The sequence below is a fragment of the Sitophilus oryzae genome, unplaced genomic scaffold (assembly GCF_002938485.1).
Source record: "Sitophilus oryzae breed Bouriz unplaced genomic scaffold, Soryzae_2.0 scaffold_815_pilon_pilon, whole genome shotgun sequence".
In the NCBI taxonomy this organism is placed as follows: domain Eukaryota; kingdom Metazoa; phylum Arthropoda; class Insecta; order Coleoptera; family Curculionidae; genus Sitophilus; species Sitophilus oryzae.
Window position 1 is genome coordinate 4421620 of NW_022147434.1, and position 24921 is coordinate 4446540.

A 24921-nucleotide genomic window follows, 5' to 3' on the forward strand; every position below is an offset into this window, starting at 1 on the left:
ACCTCGTTTCTCCAAAAATGTTTTAAAGGACCCATAAATCGTTCTTACCCATAGCACAGTTTAAAGAATATAAAGAATATAAAATATATTTTATATTCTTTAAACTGTGCCCATAGGTTCTGCCAATCTGAAGAAGAAACGACAGAACACATTTTTATGTCGGCGCGACAGCCTCGCAAATGTGCGGTTCTCGGTAATAGGCAATGATAGATGATAGGCCCATAAAGTAACTAAACTAAAAGAGTGTTTGAAAGATTGTCTAACTTGGCCATAATGTTGCATAGTTCAGTTAGGGCTCCAAAGCATTTTCAGAAACTATTTGAGACAGAGTTTACCAAAAATGTTTTTTTATATCTACTAGTGCGTAAATGAATTTGTAGATATAGTACGACTTTTTTTGGACCTTTAGTTTCGGAGATATAATATTAATAAGCACCTTTAAAAAAAAACAAGATTGACAAGTGACATGACAGCACTTGACAGAAATTCCACTTCTCCAACTCCCAGTGGATGACATACCAAGAATTTACAACTTTGAGAAACACCTCACTGTAGTATTGAGTAATAAAAAGGATTGGAAGGAAGAAACGCTTACTCAGCATATAAAAGACCATACCATCACGTGGTATACTGATGCTTCCAAAACCAAAGCAGGGACAGGGATAGGAGTATTTGGGCCGAAAACTGAATACTCCGAACCAATGGGCACCTACCCCAGTATCCTTCAGGCAGAAATTTGCGCTATCGAAAGATGCGTACAATTTGTCTTAGATAGGAACTATCGAAAACAGGAAATTGCCATCCTATCCGATAGTCAAGCAGCACTTAACGCGATCAACTCAGTGACCATCAATTCGAAGTTGGTCAAAGAATGCCTAGAGAAGCTCAACGAATTAGGCAAAGAAAATAAAGCCCTCCTACTCTGGGTGCCTGCTAACCAAGGAATAGAAGGCAATGAAAAAGCAAATGATCTAGCTAGAAAAGGAGCGAACACTCCACTAACTGGACCAGAACCGTTTTGTTTTCCAAACGGGAACCAACTGAAAGCGGAACTGAAGAATCTGGAAGACTCCATCCGTAACTTGGAATGGGTGTCCTCCAACGGTCTAAAACACTCGAAAAAGTTCCTTAGAACTTATGACCGAGAAAAATCAAAGGTTTTCCTTGATTTAAGTAAAAACAATCTTCGGATGTCACGGGGTTTCTAACAGGACACTGTCTCCTCAACGAACACCTCAGTAGGCTGAAACTGAGAAACAACGGCGAATGCAGATTTTGTGGGGAAAATGGGGAAACACCAGAACACCTTATCACTGAGTGCGCCGAGACGACGACCATTTCGTGCCATGAACCTTGGCACGTCTGATGTCGAGGATGGAGAGCTGGCCTCTGTGGAGCCGTCTCAGATACTGGCTTTTCTTAAAGCCCTGAGACTGTATGATGAGTTATAACTCGTTATAACTCAAGAAAGGGGAACACACAATAGATCTGTAAGGTCGCGGTGATTAACTCCCCTTCTAAACATTCTACATTCTCTACATGACAGCAAATTATTTGTATTTTGCAATTGTTTACAATTTTGTTTTGAATTTTGAAATTTTGTTATTATTTTGTGTAGCATATACTTGGTTTGTTTGTTTGGAGCTTGTGCGTACAGAAATTATGGAGGAAGTTTTATTTCCCGAGGAACCAGAGACCTTATATTTCTCTAGGATTTGAACCATTTGAACTTTATGTTTTGTGCTATGTGATCTCTTAGATCAAAATAAATTTTAGTTGAGTCAATAGTATTCGCTATTGGTTTAAGAAAAGTGTCTCTTTAATCAAGAAATGTCCCTTTTCAATCAAGAATTTTTGCATGAATCCAAGAGACTATTGTAGCAAGAACTTCTTTGCATATTCGTTTTGGGTCAAATACTTTGGACAGATAGATTCTTCTATTCTCTAAAGTAATTTTTTAAAGCTTATGAAAAGATAGTTAATGCTTTGGGTAAAGAAACGTCGTTCTTGGCCCTATTGAAAAGCGCCAATCTTTTGGGTCAAAGTCATATTCATTTCGACTGAGAGATCCTTTTTTTCAGTGTGCTGAGTTTATAAATCCAACTTAAAGATGAATTAATTTTTGATAATGTCTTTTAAATCTTAATCTGTTATAATAGCATATATATAATAAATTTTCATTATATTTTTTGCAGTTTTGATTTCGTAATATTTTTAAAAATATATAAAATTTTATAATCACATTTAAACTGCCCGCCTTTTTTGTGGTAGGTAATGCAGATACCTATTTTACCGATATGACGTCTGTCATATTTCCATTAGTTCAGTTAGGGCTCAAGGGTGCGCTACAATCGATCCTCGTTAAACGTGTTGCCTACTTTTGACTATGGAAATGACAACTCTTTTATTTTATATTTCTCCATGGAGGGGCCATTGCCAGGGAGCTACATGGAGGGTTCAGTCTCCAAGTTGCTAAATTTTGTGAAAAGGATAGGACTGGAGAATGTAACCTAAGGTTAATCAGAAGACGACCACAATAGATCTGAGAAGGTCGCAGTGGATCAGGCCAAGAGCCACCCCTAGGAATCTAATATAATCTAACGTAGCATTGCACAACTGCATCATCCGTCCTCCGTATACACTTGATTAAATTTTGTTCTAGCTTCAAGTTTTAGTAACAAGTTGCGTTTTGTATGACAAACATGTCTCCAATATCACCGAATATTTATTTGGTATGATCTTATGATCTATATATCCGATTTTCAATTTTAAATATTCATTTTCTTTTTCATCATTTCATGATCAACATCTACTACAATTTCTTTTGATTTAACGTAAGGTTGCTAACCGACATCTATCTCAGAGGATATACTCTTTTTGATCGTACTGTCATACTCTTTTCTCTCACGTATTGAAAAACTCCTCGTTTTTACAAACTACACGTTTATATAAAAAATATTTGTCTATCGGCAAAATGCTTAATAGAATTTTTAATTTGGCAAGAATGTGTCTTTCGCTACTCCCACTTCCAGTTTGTATACACAAAGGAAATATTTATGTACAAGAAGTATTTTTTGTGGAAGCCATGCATGTTTAGCTCTTTATGTTTACTTATTGTTAGCTTAGGTTTTAAAATAAAAAGTCTTGTAAAAAATCGTTTGTTTTATTTTATAATGTAAGTTTTAGGTATAAATATTTTTAAGAAAGTAAGAAGACTATCAATTTCATAACGTTTACATAACTTTCGGGTAAATTTTTGACAACATATGGGCAAGGTTCAAAAAATGTTTTGCCTGCGACACCTTTTTACCCTCTTGTCCTCTATTTTTTATTTTGAAAGTTGGCAGTATAATTTAACGTAATCAGCAGGTTTCAAGTTTCTGTTTTCTTAGATTTTGCTCTTGTTTGTCGATTCAATTGCTAATCAGTATTAGTGCAACGCATTAAACACTGATGCATACACATTGATAAATTTTTGCGTAACAATTATTGCTAATGCACAATTTGACAATAAATGATCATCTTAAATTTCTCAAGAGGGTGCACGAGTGTAGAGTCACGTACTTCGGGTTTCCGGCACCATTGACCAGTACTGGTCCTAGAGGGCACAGAGGCAGATGCTCACCCAACCAAGATAAAAGGAAATAAATAAGTATATAAAGACTGTTTGAAATATTATTTGTTAAATATGAGTTTTAGGGTGTGTCTGAGATCAGTTCATATTGTTTAGAAAATTTTAAGTAAGTTCCTACATTATTGATTGAGCGAGTTCCGTTTTTTCGGTATTTCTTCATTTTTTATTGAACTCTTCATCATTTACGATCCCTTTAGTTCCAATCCTTTGAACTGTTGAAATTCCTATTTCCAAAGCATCAACAACTCGCTATATGATTTGAAAACGCTATCACTTTGTATTTTACATAGGAATATTAAACCTTTGCATTAGCAATGAGCTCTTGTTCATTCTTGGTTAAATTTTTGAGGCATTTTTGCAATAAAAATAAATTGGCGCCGAGAGGCACGTATAGCCGCCCATACTAAAATATGTTAATATCTCGAAAACTGCGACTTTGACTGTAATTTTGGAGTTATGATTTTTGAAAATTTTTAACCCCCTCCCACATACCCCCTTACCAATCCCCCACCCCCACCAGAGACTAATGGCCAGATTCTCGGGTGCCGCAGTATTTTTGCGCCAAATTTGGTTAAAATCGGTTCAGCGGTTTTTGAGTTATCGTGTTACAGACGGACAGACGGACAGACAGACACAATGAAATTATTTTGTATTTAGGTCATTTATGATCCAAATAACTCATTTTGAGGGAAATTAAAAAAACTTTTTTTTGCCTATCCTAATAGCCTACCATACCTATTGGTATGGTCGGCTAAAAATTGAATTTTGTTTTACAGCAACAATCAAATTTTAATTTTGACATTGATCGATGTTCGACAATAAAATTATAACTCAAAATCAAATGACAATGACAATTACTAAAAAGAATATGCAGTAATTTACGAGATGACGTAATGACGTCACTAATTTCTTTTATCTGGTTGGAACGTGATTGAGAGAGTTCGACAATATATGACGTGACTTTGAACAATGGCTGAACATTCTATGGTTGAGTGCACGATAGATATTACGTTACACTTTATACGATCAAATAATTACGTCACTTCTAGTATGAAAACTAGCATAGACTTTATCTATTAAAACTAGTAGATAGGTTTTTTTCTTGTGGAGGCTGTGCCAAGCTTCCTTCAGAACTTATGAATCGCCAAACCAAACCAACTGCCTTTGATCAGTAGATTGTCGAGGCTACTTTGTGGGTAGTGTGCTGAGTAAAGGATTTATATCGGTTTTTTAACTTTATAGCTAAGGACTTACAATAAAATCACATTAAACAATCTGAAAAATGACAAATGTACGGTGTATTTAGTTAGTTAATTCATTTAAATAAAAATTACACATATTTATCTTGTCATTACAGTACAATCGAATAATATTAACACAAAAAACTGTAAAAATATTAAAACATGTAACTCTAGGGTCTAAAATTTGATCTTGACATTAAACTTCATTCCAAGAAAAATAACACGAAAAAAATCCATTAAACGTGACATGTACCAAAATATTTAACACACGTTGATACACAAATAAAATTAATATTTCAACATGCTATGGTAACTTTATCCTAGGTAAAATATTGAACAGCTAAAATGCAATTTAATTCTTTATCTGAACTGTTGATTTTCAAAAAATTAAGTGGTTAAAAAATATGTAGTCGATTCCTATTTTCAATTAGAAACACATTATTCCATATTCTATAGTACCTAATATAGAATATAAGTTATATATACAGGGTGTCCCAGAAATAAGTGCAAATATTTTAAGTGGTAGATCTCGATAAAAGAAACATATTTTCTCTTTATTGTTTTTCAAATAAGTCCAAAATAACGGAGTTATTTTACTTTGAAAATTTCCAAAAAAAAGATTTTTTGCTAAAATTTTGAGAATCACTGGATCTTTTCTGGTTTTTCTTTCTTGTAAATTTAATCTAATACCTATGTTTTCATATTATCATGAAATTATGTTTTTTAACTAAAAACTAAAAAAATTTCCAAAAAAATTTTCAATAAATTTCGAATTTTCAATTTTTTTTTTCGCGAAAAAAATCTCATAAGCGTGTTTCTAGGGTTGAACTCTACTACCAGTTAAAATATTTGCACTTATTTCTGGGACACCCTGTATAAAGTTTAATTACAAGACTGGACCAACAAAGGATTAAACATAGATGGAGAATATCTTAACCATCTAAGATTCGCTGACGACATAGTCCTAATTGCCGATAGTCCTGAAGAACTACAAACAGAAATTAACGAACTAAATATAGACAGCGATAAAGTAGGTCTCAAAATGATTTTAGCAAAAACTAAAGTAATGTACCGGGTGTCCCACTAAGAATAGCTCTCGGCTGTATCTTGGAAAGTATTAGCCGTAGGGCCTACGGAAAAAAATATTTATAACTAAAGTTGCTGTGAGAAATTGGTGGAAATTATTTTCAAGTTTGTAAAACGGCCGCTAGGTGGCGCAACTGCTATGGAAAATAAGAAAATAGATTTTTTACAGAATTTTCCCTAGATAATGGGTACTATAAATAATAGCTTCATAATCTTCAGTAAATTTTGGATTTTTTTTTGTTAGAATCATTTTCCCCTATCTGCTAAAATAAAGTGGTGGGGGAAGGTTAGATCTAGCTTTATTTAAATGTTAATAACTCCGGACTGGATGATCAGTATCCAACAAACCAGGGCTCGTTTAAAAGAGCCTTTCTTACTCTATATTATACCATAAAAATAATAATAATAAGGTTTTGAACGTAGACGCTAGGGGGCGCTTTCTTACAATTTAACAAACAGAGCGCGTTTTTTTCAAAAAAATTAAATACGATAGTATGTGTTATTTTAGCTGATAGTAAAGAAGAAGAGTAGTAAAAGCTTAAAAAGTCAGCGAAAACCGCATCTTGATATCTTCTTTCAAACCGAAGATATTAGCAAAATTATAATAAATACAAAAAAATAAGCCCTTAATTACTTTATTTTTACAATACAGTATCAATAGCCCTCTTGATTAGGCCCATTCTAACAAAAAAATAAGATAGAAACAGTTAGTTTATTTTAAAATCGACGAAATACCAGAATACCATAATACCAGATCTATTAATATCTAATAATTAAGATATTAATAATAGTGAACAAGAAACGATGATTCAGTGAAGTCGTGGTAGGCTTTGGAAAAAAGTTGCTTTTCGCGTAATAGTATAAACGTCAAATTGTTATTAGGTCAACATTTTGATAGTCTTAGCAGCGTTTTTTTTATCTTTTAAATGCTTTTTCAAAATGCCTTTATTATTTGAAGAAGTTGAAGTTGTTGGCATTTTGAAAAAGCAATCAACAGATAAAAAACGCTGCTAAGACTATAAAAATGTTGATCTAATAACAATTTGACGTTTATACTATTACGTCAAAAGCAACTTTTTTCCAAAGCCTACCATGACTTCACTGAATCATCGTTTCTGGTTCACTATAATTAATATCTTAATTATTAGATATTAATACATCTGATATTATGATATTCTGGTATATCGTCGGTTTTAAAATAAACTAACTGTTTCTATCTTATTTTTAGGTTAGAATGGGCATAATCAAGAGGGATGCTGATACTGATACCGTGTTGTAAAAATAAGGTAATTTAGGGCTTATTTTTTGGTATTAATTACAATTTTGCTAATATCTTCGGTTTGAAAGAAGATATCAAGATGCGGTTTTCGCTGACTTTTTGAGCTTTTACTACTCTTTACTATCAGCTAAAATTACATATACTATTGCATTTAATTTTTTTGAAAAAACGCGCAATGTTTGTTAAATTGTAAGACAACGCCCCCTAGCGTCTACGTTCAAAAGCTTATTATTATTGTTTATATGGTACAATATAGAGTAAGAAACTCTCTTTTAAACGAGCCTTCGCTTGTTGGATGCCGATCATCCAGTCCAGAGTTATTAATATTCAATTAAAAACAGATCTAACCTTCCTCCACAACTTTATTTTGGTAGATAGGGAAAAATGGCTCTAACCAAAAATATTCAAAATGTACTGAATGTTATGAAGCTGTTACTTATAGTACACCTTATCTCGGCAAAATTGTGTGAAAACTCCATTTACTTATTTTTTGTTGAAGTTGCGCCCCTAGCGGTCGTTCTACAAACTTGAAAATCATTTCCGGCAATTTCCCATAGCCTCTTTAGTTATAAATATTTTTTTCCGCAGCCGCTACGGCTAATACTTTCCAAGATACAGCCGAGAGCTATTCTTAGTGGGACACCCTGTACAACGAACTAGTGGAAAGAAGACATTCTAATAAATAACACAGAACTGGAAATAGTAGAAGAATACATCCATTTGAGACAACTAATACAAAGCTTGGGATTGAAGAAACTCAATCATATTTAAATCTAGAATGCCACTTTATCTAAAGAAGAAAACAATTTTCCAATGTGTACTACCAGTTATGACCTATGCATGCGAAATCTGGACACTTAAAACGGACATTATAAGGAAACTCCGTGTGGCACAACGCTGAATGGAACGAAATATGCTGGAAAGACCGTAAAAGAATAGAGCGGATACAACAAAAGAAACCCAGGTAATAGATGTCATCCACACGAGAGAGAGTCAAATCCCTCAAATGGCAATGGGACACCTGGCAAGAAGAACGGACAGCAGATGGACCACAAAAATTACAGCATAGTACGAAGAATACCCACGAAGAATATAGTTCAAATAGTTCAAAAGACTGAGAAGAAGACCGAACCTGACCATGCTATTAGGATATTAGCAGGGGTAACTTGGGCCTACGTAGGCAACAATGGGTCAAATTACAAAGAGAGTATCCATGTGAGGGAGGCTACACCATAAATGGATTTCCAACCATTTGGTTGAATAAATTGAGAATGATGATACTTATGATGATCATGAAAGTTTATCTATTTTTGGCTTATTCAACCGAATATAAGTGTAGTCAAACAGCTACGGACGCACAATTCACTGAAAACAATTTTATTTAAAACCTTTTAACTAATAACTATGTTGACATCTTGAGAGTATAAAATTTTCTAAGAAACTTAAACGTTTTTCTATACGAATAGGTTTCTAAATTTCTTGGATACGCTATAAAAATGTACAAATTGAACAAAATGGGGATTGATCATTTTGATAAAAAGTCATTAAGACCTTAATACTTACTTAATAGGTTAGCTAGTTACATATGTATATATTTCAGCTTAACTGTATAACCTGTAATAATTTTTGGCTTATAACAATTTAGATACCCTTCAGATTTATTTATTGTTCTGTTAGCGGTAATGGCATAGATGAAGTTTTAAAAAGTATCTATCATGAAAATCAGCAATAAATTTTGTCCAAAACACGCAACACGTACGAAAATCGATACGCCAGAGCTATAAAAATTTGAGAATGTATTCCATACTTGGTTTACTCAAAAAATGTGTTTAAGGACCCTAAAACTATACATAATTTTATTATGCGGACTTAATTTATTTAATATATTCAAATATTCCATTTAATTCATAAAGCCGCCACCCATTTTGTTCGCAAGCTGTAAGTGCAGAACTAGGTTTTTCTGATATTAGGCTATAGGTTATATCTTCATTTCCGAGAATCTATAATCGTTGTCAGAAAATATGCTGTTTTATTAATTTTTTTTCAAACAGCTGCATGTTGATCAATTGATAACTTTTGTCTTTTCCGATTTATCTTCTAGTTCTCTCTAAATTTCTACCGAAATTTCGATCCTCAGTAAGTACTTTGACATTAGATAATACTAATAATAATTCCATTATCGACTTCAGACTATTTCCGAACAATAGCGTATTGTTTTATTAGGAATAAAAATTATACTTTTTTGACGAGGCTGTACGGTTTAACGGACCGTAAAGCTAGTCCAACGTTACAGGGAGGCACAAAAAGTACATTTTTACTCCAAATAGAACATACAATTTTTTTAAAACCTTATAAATAATTTTTTAATCAATTTCAAATGTTGCAAATAATATAAAAAGTAATACCTTGTAAGTAATTATATATCGAGCAACAATTTGTACACTCGTTGCATTTGACACTTAATATCAGTTTAATAATATATTTTGGTACACTTTTGTGGTTAGGCGTAAAAGTGCTTTACTTTTATGCCTAGGCATTAAAATGACAAGAAGTAATACTTTTGTGACGTTTGAATAAAATTCTTTTGTTCTGAAGCAAGCGACTTGCGGAATATATTGATGACCGATGTGGAAAAATGACACGCGCCGTAGAATTGTTAATGTTTATCGGGCAGAATTTCGAAGATTTAGTCAATTATTGGAAACAAGTACCAATTATTTGGAAATCCAATTTAAACATGTTTTCTATTTAAAAGAAAAATCTGACTTAAATATTGTTTTTTTTAATTGGGGTTCTATATTATTAAGTTGTATATAAAAATCTTTTGACAATCTAAAATACATATAAAATTTGGTTTCACCATCGATTCATCCATTTGTTAAAAATAGTAATGAATTCTCACTATTTAAGTCAACATACCGATTTGGTCATTTTAGAAGTGTGGTCTGGATTTTAACGTGTAAGATAGAGAATAATATACATAAGTGACCCGTTGATAGACAAAGAGACAAAATCAGCGGCATACAGTGTTGCCGGTTTTTACGTCTGTAGGAAAATTTGTGTAGAAAAAAAACTATTTTAACAACTTTCATGTATACTACTGAAATGAAGATAATATATCTAAGCTAAATATAATCTATTACATCTGTAGTAAAATGAGTAATTAATTGTGAAAAATAAGGGTCCAACCCTAGATGCAGCGTTTTCCATAAACGCCTACACTGATAAAAAAGATAGACTTGAACTAAAGTCGTCATCGTTCTTGAAAAGAAAAAAATTTGTGACAAAAGAATTTATTTTAGCGTAAAAGAAAATATTTTGCCTGAAGAAACTCTCTTAACTAAGAAAACTGGTTCTCTTGAAAAATTCGAAAATTTCACTTGAATCTATTTTCATTCAACCAAGTGCAAGTTACTTTGTTTTAAGATAATAAGAAAAATATGCTAGGAAGTACTTCATTCAAGAAACATGGCCATTTTTCCAATAGCTAAATACTCTTTTGATGAAAAATAATAACGACACGCAAAGACGATGACGAAGGACGGTATATACAATCAGTCGGCAGTCCGATCAGTCGTACATCATAGTACGCACGGGTTTTGTTGCTTGGAATTTTCCACTTGGAATTTTGCATAATTTGCTTTTTAAACGCATATCGTATAACAAATTAGTGATCGTTATTAACATGCATTTGTCACTTTTTATGGACAAATTTTAGGATATATGGATTCTTTAAAGGGGTTTCTGAAAAAATGGAAATTAGAGCATTTATTTGCTATATTTGAAGGTAAGAGACATTGACGTAATGTACCTGTTTAGATAATGCATGTGTGACTATAGATAGAATAAGAATATAGGTATCGATTTTTTTATGCAAATAATTACAAAAATTTTAGAATCGTCGTATTAAAAAATTCGAAATATGACCAAACCTTATAATTTTAATAATTTATTTGCTTTACTTTGATTAATCGTGATGTAACATTTCTTAGTAATTTGTAGAGTGATGAACCACCACAAAAATACCAAGGAGTGAAGAAGCAGAAATAACTACTATCGAGGAAAATAATATCACTTTACTTACTACAGACCAGGAAAACCTAAATTTATCAGAAAATAATATACCTCGTAATATGCCTGTATATGATATATAGACTTCTCTTAGATCAAAATAAGTTTTAGTCGAGTCAATAGTATTCGCTATTGGTTTAAGAAAAGTGTCTCTTTAATCAAGAAATGTCCCTTTTCAATCAAAAATTTTTGCATGAATCAAAGAGACTATTGTTCTTGTAGCAAGAACTCCTTTGCATATTTATTGTGGGTCAAGAGTGAAATACTTTGGACTGATAGATTCTTCTATTCTCTAAAGTATTTTTTTAAAGCTTATGAAAAGATAGTTAATGCTTTGGGCAAAGAAACGTCGTTCTTGGCCCTTTTGAAAAGCGCTAATCTTTTGGGTCAAAGTCATATTCATTTCGACTGAGAGATCCTTTTTTCAGTGTATTTGTGCCATTTGAACTTTTGATGCAAAATCCGACAATACCGCATAGAAGAAATGTATCAACCCCCCTCTTTTTAATACATTTGATTTTCCATTATGCTGCCTACATCACTGTCTTACACGTTACAATTCAGACCACACTTCTAAAATCACCAAATCGGTGATTTCGACATAATTGAATGATGAAAATGTGACGGAGAAATTACAGTAACGGAAATGTGACTGACATATTATATGTGAATATAGATATATACCTTTAAATTGACATATGGTTCAAAAAACAAATAAATACATACATGTCCTGACACAGCCATACAGTCTTCCCTCCTCTATTTCGCAAACGCTTACCTGTAACAAAATGAAAACTTAATTATTAGTTGTACAAAAAAAATCCTGCCGTAATAACAGTAATTTATGGAAGAAATATATTTTATTACCGGCAATAAAGGATAGTCGTCGTAAAATATGATCGTGGATTAGAAATACGTAGTGCTGTTCGGTGTAGAAAAAGTATTACACGCAGTGCCAAGGAAGAAATGTCAAGTTGAACGTTGAAATAACTTTCTCAGTCTTCTTTTATAAGCCAGTAGGTAAACAGTGATTCGAAACAGAGTGTAGCACTAGTCAAATTATAAAAAAACCGAAAGTTGAAATTAAATGCGTACCAGTTTAAGAAACTGCTTTAAATTCCCTGTTATAATGCAATTAAATTCTTTTAACGACCGATACATTTTTACACTTTAGCTAATTGACGTATTTACCGGTGATATGCTAATTAATTAAGGAGTCACAAACCAGTTTTATTTTAAAAATAAATAGTTCAAAAAGATTTTTTTCAAAAAATAAGATGTGGTTTTTAATTTTTCGGTATATTTTCTAGAAAAAAAGAGACAGTTGATATTATAGGAAATTTTCAAGAATTATTAAATTTTTTCTTTAATGTTCAAGACCAGTGATCAATTTTTGGGTGATCACTACTTCTTTTTTTGATTTTAGATTACCTAGTCAAAACTGACACGAAAAACAATATGAATAGGGATGTAGAAATCAAATCAGTCATCATTCATATTTAAATCTAGAATGTCACCTTATGTAAAGAAAAAAACATTCGACCTATGTGACTACCAGTCATGATCTAGATATCCGAAACCATGACAATTAAACGGACATTATAATAAACTGCAGGTCGCACAACGCTCAATGGATCGAAATTATGCAGGGAATAACCAAGAAAGGTCGTAAAAGAATAGAGTGGATACGACAAAAGACCTAGGTAATAGATGTCATCCACAGGATCAAATCCTTTAAGTGGCAATGGGCAGGGCATCTGGCAAGAAGAATGGACCACACAAATGACACCACGAGGACTTAAGAGACCTAGAAGAAGACCGAACCTGTGAGATGGGACCATGATATTAGGAAATTAGCAGAGATAACTTGTACAATAGACAACAATGGGGGCCCAACTACAAAGAGAGCATCTAAATATGTGAGTGAGGTTACACCATAATTGATGACACAAATGTATACTCTTTTAATAATGTATACTCTAGCCTGAATAACCATCACTCTACAGCTACAATTTTCTGTGATTTCTCTAAGGCTTTCGACTGTGTAAATCATAATATCTTAATTAACAAATTGCAATACTATGGATTCAGGGAAGTGCCGCTCGAATGGCTTAAGTCACATCGGCAACAGAAGGCAGCTTGTGAGGATTGATATATCTATGTCTTCTTGTAAGCCTACAGAATGTGGTGTCCCTCAGGGTTCAGTACTTGGCCCTATTTTGTTTCTGGTGTTTATCAACGACATTGCAAATCTAGACATTAGCGATAAAATCTGCCTCTTTGTGGACGATACTAGTTTCACTTGGAGCGGGCCAGATGTTACGGTACTATATAATACTATATCCAGTGACTTACGCACCATTAAATCTTGGTGCGATTCTAATCTCCTATGCCTCAACCTATCAAAAACTTAAGTTTTGTCATATAAAAGTACTATACAACCTTTTGTACTTAATAACATCACTATTGACGTCGTGGACTCTGTGAAATTCTTAGGACTCGTTAAAATGGGACATCAAAGCTCTATCAAAGAAACTAAGCGCTGCCTGTTTTGCACTAAGATCAGTTTCTAAGGAACTTATCAACCTCTAAAATAGCCTATTATGCCCTTTTTGAGTCACATCTTCGTTATGCCCTTCCATTCTGGGATACTTGCTGCGCAACAAAATTTGATCGTATTTTCAGACTTCAAAAAAGAGCAGTTCGATATTTATTGGGACTGAACAGTAGAACTCACTGCCAGAATTTCTTTAAAAATTTCTAAACAATGACTCTTCCTTCTTTATTCATGTTTGAATCCGTTTGCTTAATCCGCAAGCACATATCTGCTATTCACGAAAGGCCATCTCATAACTATCCACTTAGGAATGCGGAGCACGATCTTTATCTGCCAACCCCGAGCTCACAACTAGTTAAAGGTTCAATACTGTACAATGCCAAAAAAATGTACAATCATCTGCCTTTGAATATCAAGTCGCTTTCATTCTTTCCCGTATTTTGCAAAGCTCTGAAATCGTATTTACTGGAGAGAGCCTTATATGCGGTAAACGAAATTTTTGTTGATATTTAATCATGAACAATTTTGATCATCTCACACACTGGTCATAGGTCAATTTAATATTTTCTAACTCTTAAAATTATATCTATTTACAATCTTCCTATTTTAAAATTTTATTAATACGCCTTTTTTTGTGTTCTGCAATTGTCCATGTATGTTCTATTTTAATGACTTAAATTTTTTTTTAATTGTATGATTTATATTTTATATTTTTTATTATTTATATATTTTTTTGTGCTTTTGTTTTGTAAATGCTTTGTCGATGAAGCTAATTTGGCTTTTTGCACAATAAAGCGTTAAAAAAATTGGAAATGGTTGAATAAGCTGAAAATGATGATAAAGTGTTAAGTAATTAAAAAATGGTATTATATTTTTTTATCTATAAATATATAAAACTTTAACGTCTTGATCAGAAGATGAGCATTTATGAAAAGAAAACCATCGAATAAGCCTTAATTGTGATTTTAAAGAAATATACCGTAATGATCTCGTAAGTCGCTTATTTCTCAAAAGATTTAAAACCAATTTCGTATCAAAAAGCTGCCTTTCATCAAACTTAAATTAGTTTTTAATGGGGCAATGGGTATTTTATAGGCGGACGAATATAACTGAACCGAGTTTGAAAGCAGTAACATAATTTTTCTTTGAAAAAATTCTCTTTCAGACATAAGCCACAGGAAAAAATATAATCAAAAAATTTCGGAAGCATATAATGCAAGAAATATTTTGAAAAGTTGTGTAATTATTCGGTGCGCGTCAGATATGTGACGAATATGGTTTTGACCACCTCGTCACATCATATAGAAATATTACACAATAAAAAAAAATATTAGGCAACTCTAAAACGCAATTCTAAAATTACACTTGAAAAATGGCGTATTTTTGAAAGAATGTTACGCTCAGTATTGATCCAACTCTAAAATATACTGACAATTACATATTAGAACTTAGTTTAAGTCATCTGCATACAAATACTCGTATAGTTAGTCAAAAGTGCCTATAAAGTGTCAAAAAGTATTTTAGTGTATGTACAGTACGTCTGCTGGATCTGTGTCTATGAAAGGAATGCGGACAAAAAACATTTAAATAAACAGCAATATATTTTATACGTCGACTTGACGAGTACGTCACCGCAAATCGCTCCGCCCACTCATTTTATTGGCCAGTTGCAAATTTGTCGAATTTTTATTGAGGGACGCGTCGTCTAATTTTTTAAGAAAAACATCGAGAGAATATCGTTTCCCCTCTCACAGATACCCCGTAGCTACAGAACGGACAGACGTACTGTACAGTGGCTTAATTTTCTGTTGCCACATAAGAAGTACCAGCTTAAGTGTTATTCCTTTTTTATAATTAACAGTCTTCAACACATCAACATCTTAAACATTGTTGCCAACCCTTCGCTAATCGTCCAATTAAATTACAACAAAAATCCTACTAGAATACTACATACTACTAATCTATAAAAATTTTCCAAAATTTCCAAAGGCCAAATTTTATTAAATAAAAAAACTTGACTATTGGCTATGGTTTCATCCGAGCTTGACCGTGATGTCATATACATATTAGGGTGGGTCAAAAAATCGACTATTTTTATTTACTTTATACTCTGAAAAAAAGGTTGGTAGACACCTCAAAAAATTCTTTCCAAATATGAGCACTTAATTTTAATAGGAAGGTCCTCCGCCTTTCGATTTTCTATTTTTTCCTTATTATCACGAAGAAAAATTAATAACTCGGTATCTACGATTTGGAAAAAATACCTTGACTCATATATTTTAGAGTTTTTACGAACAAAGAAATGTTTTAAACTTTTTTTCTATTTTTTTCAGTCGTTAGTTACTCAAAATTTAATGAATCATTGATTCTAAGTTAGAAAAAATGCAATAATTTTTTGTTTCAACCGAAACATGCATAGGACTAAAAAATAATAATTTTATTTCTGGAAATAATTGCAAGAAAACACCTATCAAGAATCCGTTTCCTACAGTCTACAGTGGCTGCGAAACCTACTAGATTTAGTAGGATTCCTATTGAGTTGGCAGCACTGATCTTAATAACGAATCTTAGTTTTATAAAAGAACGATAAAAGTCAATTCCAAATCAGTTAAGTAACTGTATTATAGCTGTATCAAGCTGTACCTAACTCAAGTGTAAGTAGGTCTAGTAATAGTGTATAATGGTTAAAATAGTTTCAAATTTGTCCTGATTTTCAGGAATTAAAAAGGCTAGGACAAATCTGTGTGTAACTAAGAGAGCTCTACTAATCATAGTAATCTAAAAACCTCATTTTTGTATCTCTAATCATGGACGAGCAACCCCACAAAACACACAAAAATGGGACACCCTGTATATAGGCAAAACGACATTTTTGTTGGAAAATTTATGGTTCCCTATTCAGCTCAAGTAAAAAGTCCGTTATTTCACACGTTTTTTCGTCTACACGCAATGTTTTATTTCATATAAAAAAATGAAGACGTTATATATAGATGGTGCTTATAAAATGTTTGTACTTGCTGTGCAAATGATGCAATTGTATGTACTTGCAATGTGCAAAAAAATGCATCAGTATCTTAAACGTGAATCAATATTATATAAACCGGTAAAGGTACAAAAATACTAGTACTTAAGAAATAATTCCAAACAACAGAAAATTCTGTTTTTATTCGAATGATGCATTTTTTCGCAACGGACTCTCTTAGGCATATGCTGCTTTACCAAGAGCACCGGATGCAATTACAACGTAATTAGTAAACGCTGCTGTATGGTGTGCATCACAAAACCGAATCGCAATTTAAAAAATAGCCATCATTTTTCCCCTCTGCACTCGTTCTAATAAGAGTTATTTTTGTGTGCATAATAACGGCCTACCGTGGCGGTAAATACCATAAAACAACCATAAAATTATGTGTACTATGTGTACGGACGGTATCCCTTGAAGTTCAGTTATTTAATAATGGAATTAGGTAAATAAGAAGTAGGTAATCAATATAAATTATTTTTTAGAGTTATATCAATTTATAATGTTTATAGGGAAAGGTGTACATCTTTTCAGCTTCACGATTTAATTATGTCTCGCGATACTTTATTTGTTTATTTATTAATGAGTCGTTGTAATTTTCCCTTATAGCTTGAAAATGTTTAAGTGCAAATTAGAAACACTTGTATTTTTGGTTAAAATAAGTAGAACTGAGTTGGTGTTCGACAATGGTCGCGCTATTAGAACTCTGAATTCAAAAAACGATATCTTGAAGTCTATTAGAAATAATTGATTGTAATTTTTTCAAAAACTTTCTTAATATTTCTGCTATATTTTCTTCGCAGACAGTATGTGAAAATCTTTATAAATAAAAAAGTTACACGATTGTACTGAAAATTGTTATGCACTAAAAGTAAATGGATGTTGCTATTGGAGATATTCGCTTTTGAAGAATCCAGTATAACTTACAACAATTTTACCATTGAAAGCATGCCTTTGATGTTAGTTCCTAATCAACATATCTATGAACTAGTGTTTACTATTTTTATATCAGTTGTTAGTAGTTATTTCAGCAGTAATGGTTTTAAATCCAAATGTTGTATCGGCTATAGTTGTTTTAACTAAACTTCTGGACTTAAAAGCATCTCTGATGACTTTTCAATAACAACGATATTATAAAAACAATAAACAGTATTTCATCAGTGTGTTGATTAGGATTAGGACCAAAAGCAAAATCGTTACTATCTTTTTCCAAAAGCGAATATCTCTAATAAAAATAAACTTATGAACCAAAAAACAACCTATCGGAAAAAAATGCACATTATTGATAAAAAAATGCTTTTAAAATTCCATATTCCACTTCACAGAATGTTTCAAAGTTTCGTCAACATATCAACATTTTGTTGTCGCTCGTATAATAGACAGACGGGAAATTTAATTTTTAATTTGAAAAAAGACTATAAAGTCAAATAACTTACTACAAAGTGCTTAAAAAATCCACAAAATCGGTTCACTACATATAACAAGATATTTTGAACTTTAAAATAAATGAAAATTTAAAGATGTCTATTTTTCGTGTCGGAGATAAGTTATACGAAATGTGGTGCAACCAAATCAAATGCTTATTCAGTAAACCTAGTTTTAATATTTTACAACCATAGCAATAATCAATCGAACATTATAAATTTATATTATACAAAGGTAGAATAAATTAGTATTAGTATGGCAGCAATCGAGTAATCATTTACATGACCCTAAACACATTCCTACATGGCGATCCTGCCACTATAATCCAAAGATTATGGTCAAGTCGTCAAGTGTGCTTTGTATCACTTAATTTACTCTTCGCCTGGTATAATTTTTGTATAAATTGAGAGTTTCAGATATACGTTCTGATTTTGAGTCAATCTGTAAATAAGTAAATATTCCTTTAGGAAAATCTCACTTGGAAAAAGTTTATGTGAAAAACTCATATTCTTTTTTGAAAAGCAATCACTTCCAGAATTTTTTCGCACATATTCATTTACATCCTCTATTATCTTTTCTGTATATAGCCTGGCAACAGGTGACATCCAAAAAATTAAAAAAAAAAACAATAATTTATGCACATACTTGGCAATAAAAATGGTATTGACTGTTAGTTATTTATTGATGATCAATAACACAAATTAGTATTCGTAGTTAAAGGCAGAAGAATGTCAGCTTTTATGGTCATCAATTACTGTACAAAGATTAATGTAAAATTATTCAACCGTACCAGGTAAACATATAATAAAACATTTTACTCTTCCTTAGCTTTCTGGCAAATTACAATAGGTATAGCAATTATAATTACTATTTACATTTTGTATTGGTTACAGATTATGTTAGTGAGAGCCTATACAGAGTTACAGCACTGTAAACTTTCAAATTTAACTAAATCAATGGATTAAATTAAAATTAATAATTTTGTGGTCAACAAATCTCTAGAATGGTGAAGAAACTCTCCAGGGTAGGAACAGGCGAAAGAATTTAGAATATTCGCCAAAATTCACGGTCGACCTGATAAGCAAGGACAGAAAGACAGTCAATGCTGAAGTGGGTCTACTAACAGGGCATTATTGTAAGCTGAATATGCATCTGAAGATAATGGAATTGACGGATGAAGCTATGTGCACGTTCTGTCAATCTGAACGAAGAAACGACAGAATACATTTTATGTCGGTGCTAGAACCTGGCAAATGTGCGGTTTTCTGTTAACAGGCAATGATAGGTCATTGGCAGAGAGCTACATGGAGGGTTCAGTCTCCAAGTTGCTGGATTTTTTGAAAATAATTAATAGGACTTTGATAGGACTGGAGAATGTAACCTCAAGAAGGATCAGAAGACGACCACAATAGATCTGAAAAGGTCGCAGTGGATCATGCCGATAGCCACCTCAAAGAATCTAATCTAAGTTAGGTTAGGTCAGGTTAGGTTGCTGGGGTTTGGTTAGGTGACGTCTGTTCCCTCACTCGGAGGCCTTGGGCCCATTACGATACCCCTGTTATTATTGTACCAAACCTTCCTCTCATTCTTTTTTTTTACGTTAAAGCACTTCCAGTTCTTTGCAAAATTCCCGATGTCGCTGATGTTGGCTTCTGCTGCTTCCTCTAGTCCGTCAAAAACACCTTGCCCTAAAGTTTTAAAGCGTCGGTATTCCAGTACCGGACAGTGGCACAGCAGGTGTTCTATGGTTTCTTCTTCCTCTCCGCATTCTCTGTAGTCGTCGTTGTAAATCTTCACGAGGTTTATCCCAGTGTATTTATCAGTTTCCAGTGATGACACCTACAATTATGCGTACAAGGTTCTTTTTGTGCTCTAGTAGTTGTTTTGTCTTTTTGCTATCTACTACTGGCCAGAGTCTTCGAGCTGCGGCGCAGCCCTCACGGACTTGCCATGTCTCTTGCTGCTTGGCCTTGATGGTAGTTCCTATAGCTTACTTCAGTGTGTTGATCGTCACAAGTGGTGTGTCATCTACCATGGCCTCTTCCCTGGCTCCTTCTTTGGCGAGTCTGTCTGCTTCTTGGTTGCCCTCCACATTGTTGTGGCTTGGCACCCAACACAGAGTAGCCCCGCTTTGACACAGCCAGAATCTGATGTAAATCGATTAATAGTTTTTTTTTATTTTTATGCATTTATTGGCGAAATTTTGAAAACTGAAAGTATAATGATTATTACAAAATAATAAACTATTCCTAATGTCAATAATGTCAATATATATTTATTGAGATTTTTCTTACTCCAAAATCTAGGCCACTATAATAAGGAACTGGTATACAAGGCTGAATTATAAAGGAACTTTGAAATTCAAAATATTAATATTTATTCAATATATGAGAAATTAAAAATGCCTCTCTGTTTACAATCCACCATTTGTTTCACGCCTCAACATTTTTTTCGCACTTCACTTTTTTATTTTCACCCTGTATAAACTTGTAATATTTGATGTATCAGATATCTATAGCACCTAAATATAAAATATGAGGATCAGGATCAAAATATTAAGTAAAATGTAAAATAAGAAAAAAGTTAAATAAATTAATGTTTGTTCCATTCGACAACCTTGTTTACCAGACAACACTGGCGATATCATATTATAGACGTGTCGCAATCGTAAGATAACATTACAGTACAGTAACGGGATTTTTTCTCATTTAAAAGCTAATTTAAATTTATAAGTATAATATATTATAAATTTATTATGAAAATGTAGAAGCTTGAACAATATTTTTATAGTTCTTCTCGCGTAATTATTCCAGTTTCATTATTTGACAGCGTGTAAAGAGTTCAAAGGAGAAATACCTAGAGCAAAGTTAAAAAATCATGTGTTCTTTGGAAAACGCGGCATTACGATACCTATTTGAATTATTAGATCAATTGAATTGAAAATACATTCATATTTTATTGTTTAGTTAATTTTAAATATTTTTTATGTCTTCAACAATATTTATTCATTTGAATAGAAAGCATTACAATAGTTAAAATACAATATGATTGAAACAAAAACGACGTCATTTTATATGCAAAATTAAATAGGGAACGTCATCGATGTTCATTTCCAAGCCAACTGAATGCTGTTTAATTTTCGATGTCATACGGTATTTTTAATAATTAATTTGAATTAAGTTTGACTTTGCCTTTACTCAAACTAACTTATTTTTATCTAGATAATACTAATAAGGAATATTAAAAAACTCCATTTCAGAAACTTTATCTGCCAATCATAATTGCCATACTTTCAACAAGTTCAAAAAAAATCAACCTCGGAACAAAGGCTAACAAAAGTTAAGTAAAAGTTTTCTATCTTCTTAAACCCCCACCCCAACTTAATTAAAAATATCTTAATCCAATTCTACAAGGAAAATGCGGAAAAGTAAATTTCACAGAGGCAAAGCGCTTTGGATTCAAAGTTTTTTCGTTTTTTTTGCTGATTCAGCTTCTTTCTTTTAGTATAATAACAAAAGAACTTTCAGAATTTTAGGCAAAGTTTGACTTGTTTAAACTTTTATCCGAAGTATTTTTTTTGCAACGGATGATGAAATAATATCGGATATATTCTGGAATAATTTAGACAGCCAATGTCTAAGAAATTTAGGCTTTAAATTAGAAAAAAGTGAAAAACTTTTTGATAAAATAACGAGAACAAATATTTTAACTAAAGTAAAGTTCCGCTGGGTTATTAAAGATAAAAATGTTTCTGAAGCTGAAATTAATAATTCAAGAACTTTGTATAAAGTTCCCGTTACAAACCATTCAAATTTATTATTTAAAATAAAGCCTTGAAAATGTTTTTTTTTCCATTGTCTTCATTGTATCATCACCATCCTCAGCTTATTCAACCATTTCCAATTATGGTGTAGCCTCCCTTACATAGATACTCTCTTTATAGGTGGGCTCATTGTTGTCTATTGTTGGCTATGCGGACCTAAGCTATCTCTGCTAATTTCCTAATATCATGGTCCCAACTCATGTTTGGTCTACTTCTAGGTTTTTTAATTCCTCGCGCCTTAAGAGCATTCTGGAAATTAAAAGACAGGGTTTTCTACAGTCATGACTTGAGTACAACAACGAAACTTGCAGTGTACCGAGCAATTATAATCCCCACCATGTTATATGGGAGCGACACCTGGGTGCCGTACCGCCGACACATGAACGCATTAAACAAGTTGCAACAGAGACTACTTAGACAACTCTTAAGAATCCGGTGGTTCCATCATGTCTCTAAGTATCGGTCCTTGAAAAAGCTAACTGCGAGAGTATTGAAGTCATTGTTACAAAATCCTGCTTAAGATGATGGACTGGTCACGTATGCAGAATGCAAAAAAAACCGCATACCAAAATCTCTGCTTTACGGTGAGCTTGTAGATGGTCAGAGGAGGCCGGGTGGACAACTCAAAAGGTACAAGGACATTTTCCACGAAAACTTAAAGGGGATTAACATGCAGAATGAGTGGGAAGAAGCAGATCACAATAGAACTCAATGGAGAAGAATTGTAAACTCAGCGACAACCAAAGGGTAAAGAGGGAACAAAGCAATGAGATCTTTGAATGTCCGGAGTGGCGATAGGCAGATAACATCACGTATTGGGCTTTTCAGTCACAGAAGAGCTCACGAAAGAAAACGCCTTGCGTGACCATCTTCTGATGCCTGTCAAATACTCGCCAGGTTGTAGTAATTCCTCGTAGGTACCATGCTGTAATCGCTGTGGTCACTCTGTTATCAGCCCTTCCTGCCAGGTGACCTGCCCTTTGTCACTTGAGGGATTTTATCTATTCTTTTACGGTATTTTTTGGTTGCTCCCAGCATATTTTGTTCCATTGAGCGTTGTGCGATCTGCAGTTTCCTTATAATGTCCGTTCTAAGTACCAGGTTTCGCATGCATAGGTAACTGGTAGAACAGTTGAATGTTTTCTTCTTTAGATAAAGTGGCATTCTATATTTGAATATGATTGAGTTTCTTCGATAAGTACTCCATGCTAACTTAATTCTTCTGTTATTCCTTTGCTGGTCCAGTCCATTTGATGGAAGATTTCTTCTATAGTGTTGCTATAAAACAGTTTTGTGGATATCGCGTCTCCCTGTCGTACTCCTTTGCCAGTTGGGAACTCTGGGGTTATTTTATATATCATTGCATAAATAAATAATTTTTCTAATAATAATAACAACCATTTTGATTTTCATTAAAATGCAAAAATAAACTATAATTGAAGACCAGGTAGAAGACTTTTAGGTATAAGGATATGATATATCGTTAGCGATAAGCATCCCGAAACCAAAACTCGCTTGATCTTGGTATTTGTCTTGCAGCCTACTAGTAGTCTTGATCTTGGAAGGTTCAGTCTTAACCTTGGTCTTGCTGCAAGACTTGCCAGTGTCTGAAATTTTAATAGATTTTTATAAAGACATTTTCTACATAGGAAGTCTTTAAATCAATAGTATTTTAAATAACTAAATTCAAATGAAACTTTTTGAAGAAGAAACAAAAATATGTCTGATGAAGATTTTCATTTTTCAATAAAAAAAATTATCGAATCAGCATTCCTTTTTTTAATTTTTTTACAAAAGTCGTGAAAACACTATTTTGAATCAATTAAAACACTAATTTTGAGCTAATAAGTAACTTTTTATATCATATTTATTTATCTGAATGGTTCAAAAACATGACCGCCTTAACTAATACAGTAATATTCGGCATGTTTCGATTAAACAGGTTTTATATAAATATGGCTGATTTGATGGTTACCAAAATTTACATATTCGCTGGCAATAGTTTCGAAGAAATCTTTTTTAATATCTTTTATTTGAAAAAATATAGGAGGAGAGGTAAGTCAATACAAATTTCATCATTTTCATTTAATTATTACCTATAAAAATGGTATGTAATTAAAAAAATGCGGGAACGGTAGACTCCAAGAGTTTTGCAAATAAATGGCTAGTCTTGGTCTTGCATTTTGTGCGAGACCAAGTGATTCATGATTTGTGCGTCACCCTGTATATACTCTACAATATATTTTCAATAGTAATTGGTCAACTTAACAAGTTACTACTGATTCAAATTTTATTTAGATATAAAATGATTTTTCCAGCGTTATTGAGCTTTAATAATATTCAAACATCCATTACTGTCAAAATTTCACATTAATTAAATCAACTTCAAAACAATGAAACGAAGTTCCTCGCCAGCGCCACCCTCGTCTACTGTTTTCGTCTTCCAGACGTTAGTAAGTCATCCCCATTATCCCTGGTTGCCACACCTCCCTCTTAGACCTTACCCTCAACGATTCCTGTCTCAAGGCTCTAGACAAAACACATTTGAGCCAGGCTGGCACTTCCTTTATTCAGGGTAGAGATGGAACATTATTAATCTATCGATTTATTCGAAGGATCCATAACTAATGCGAATAGATATCGTATTTTTATTAGCATAACTAATGAAGTACTATTTTCTAAGGATAGAGTCACTGAATATTTGCTTGACTAAAGAATCTCTCTATGTTTTTTCAATTTACGTTAATACTGGGGGCAACCCCAGTTGTGAGGAGGAGATTATT

General features: G+C 32.9%; 1 protein-coding gene across 6 annotated transcripts in view; it reads right to left on the bottom strand.

Annotated features, from left to right (window-relative positions):
* The window catches only part of LOC115889476 (nuclear receptor coactivator 2), a 311795-nt gene that overhangs the window by 208972 nt on the left and 77902 nt on the right, over positions 1 to 24921 (bottom strand). The window contains exon 1 of one of the 6 annotated variants that reach the window (XM_030909478.1): positions 12038 to 12056. The exons of the other annotated variants lie outside the window; for them this stretch is intronic. Within the exon in view, the coding sequence (XP_030765338.1) occupies positions 12038 to 12039 (2 nt within the window). The 5' untranslated portion in view covers positions 12040 to 12056. Of the gene's footprint in view, positions 1 to 12037; positions 12057 to 24921 lie in introns of those variants that run through there. 6 annotated transcript variants of the gene reach the window in all.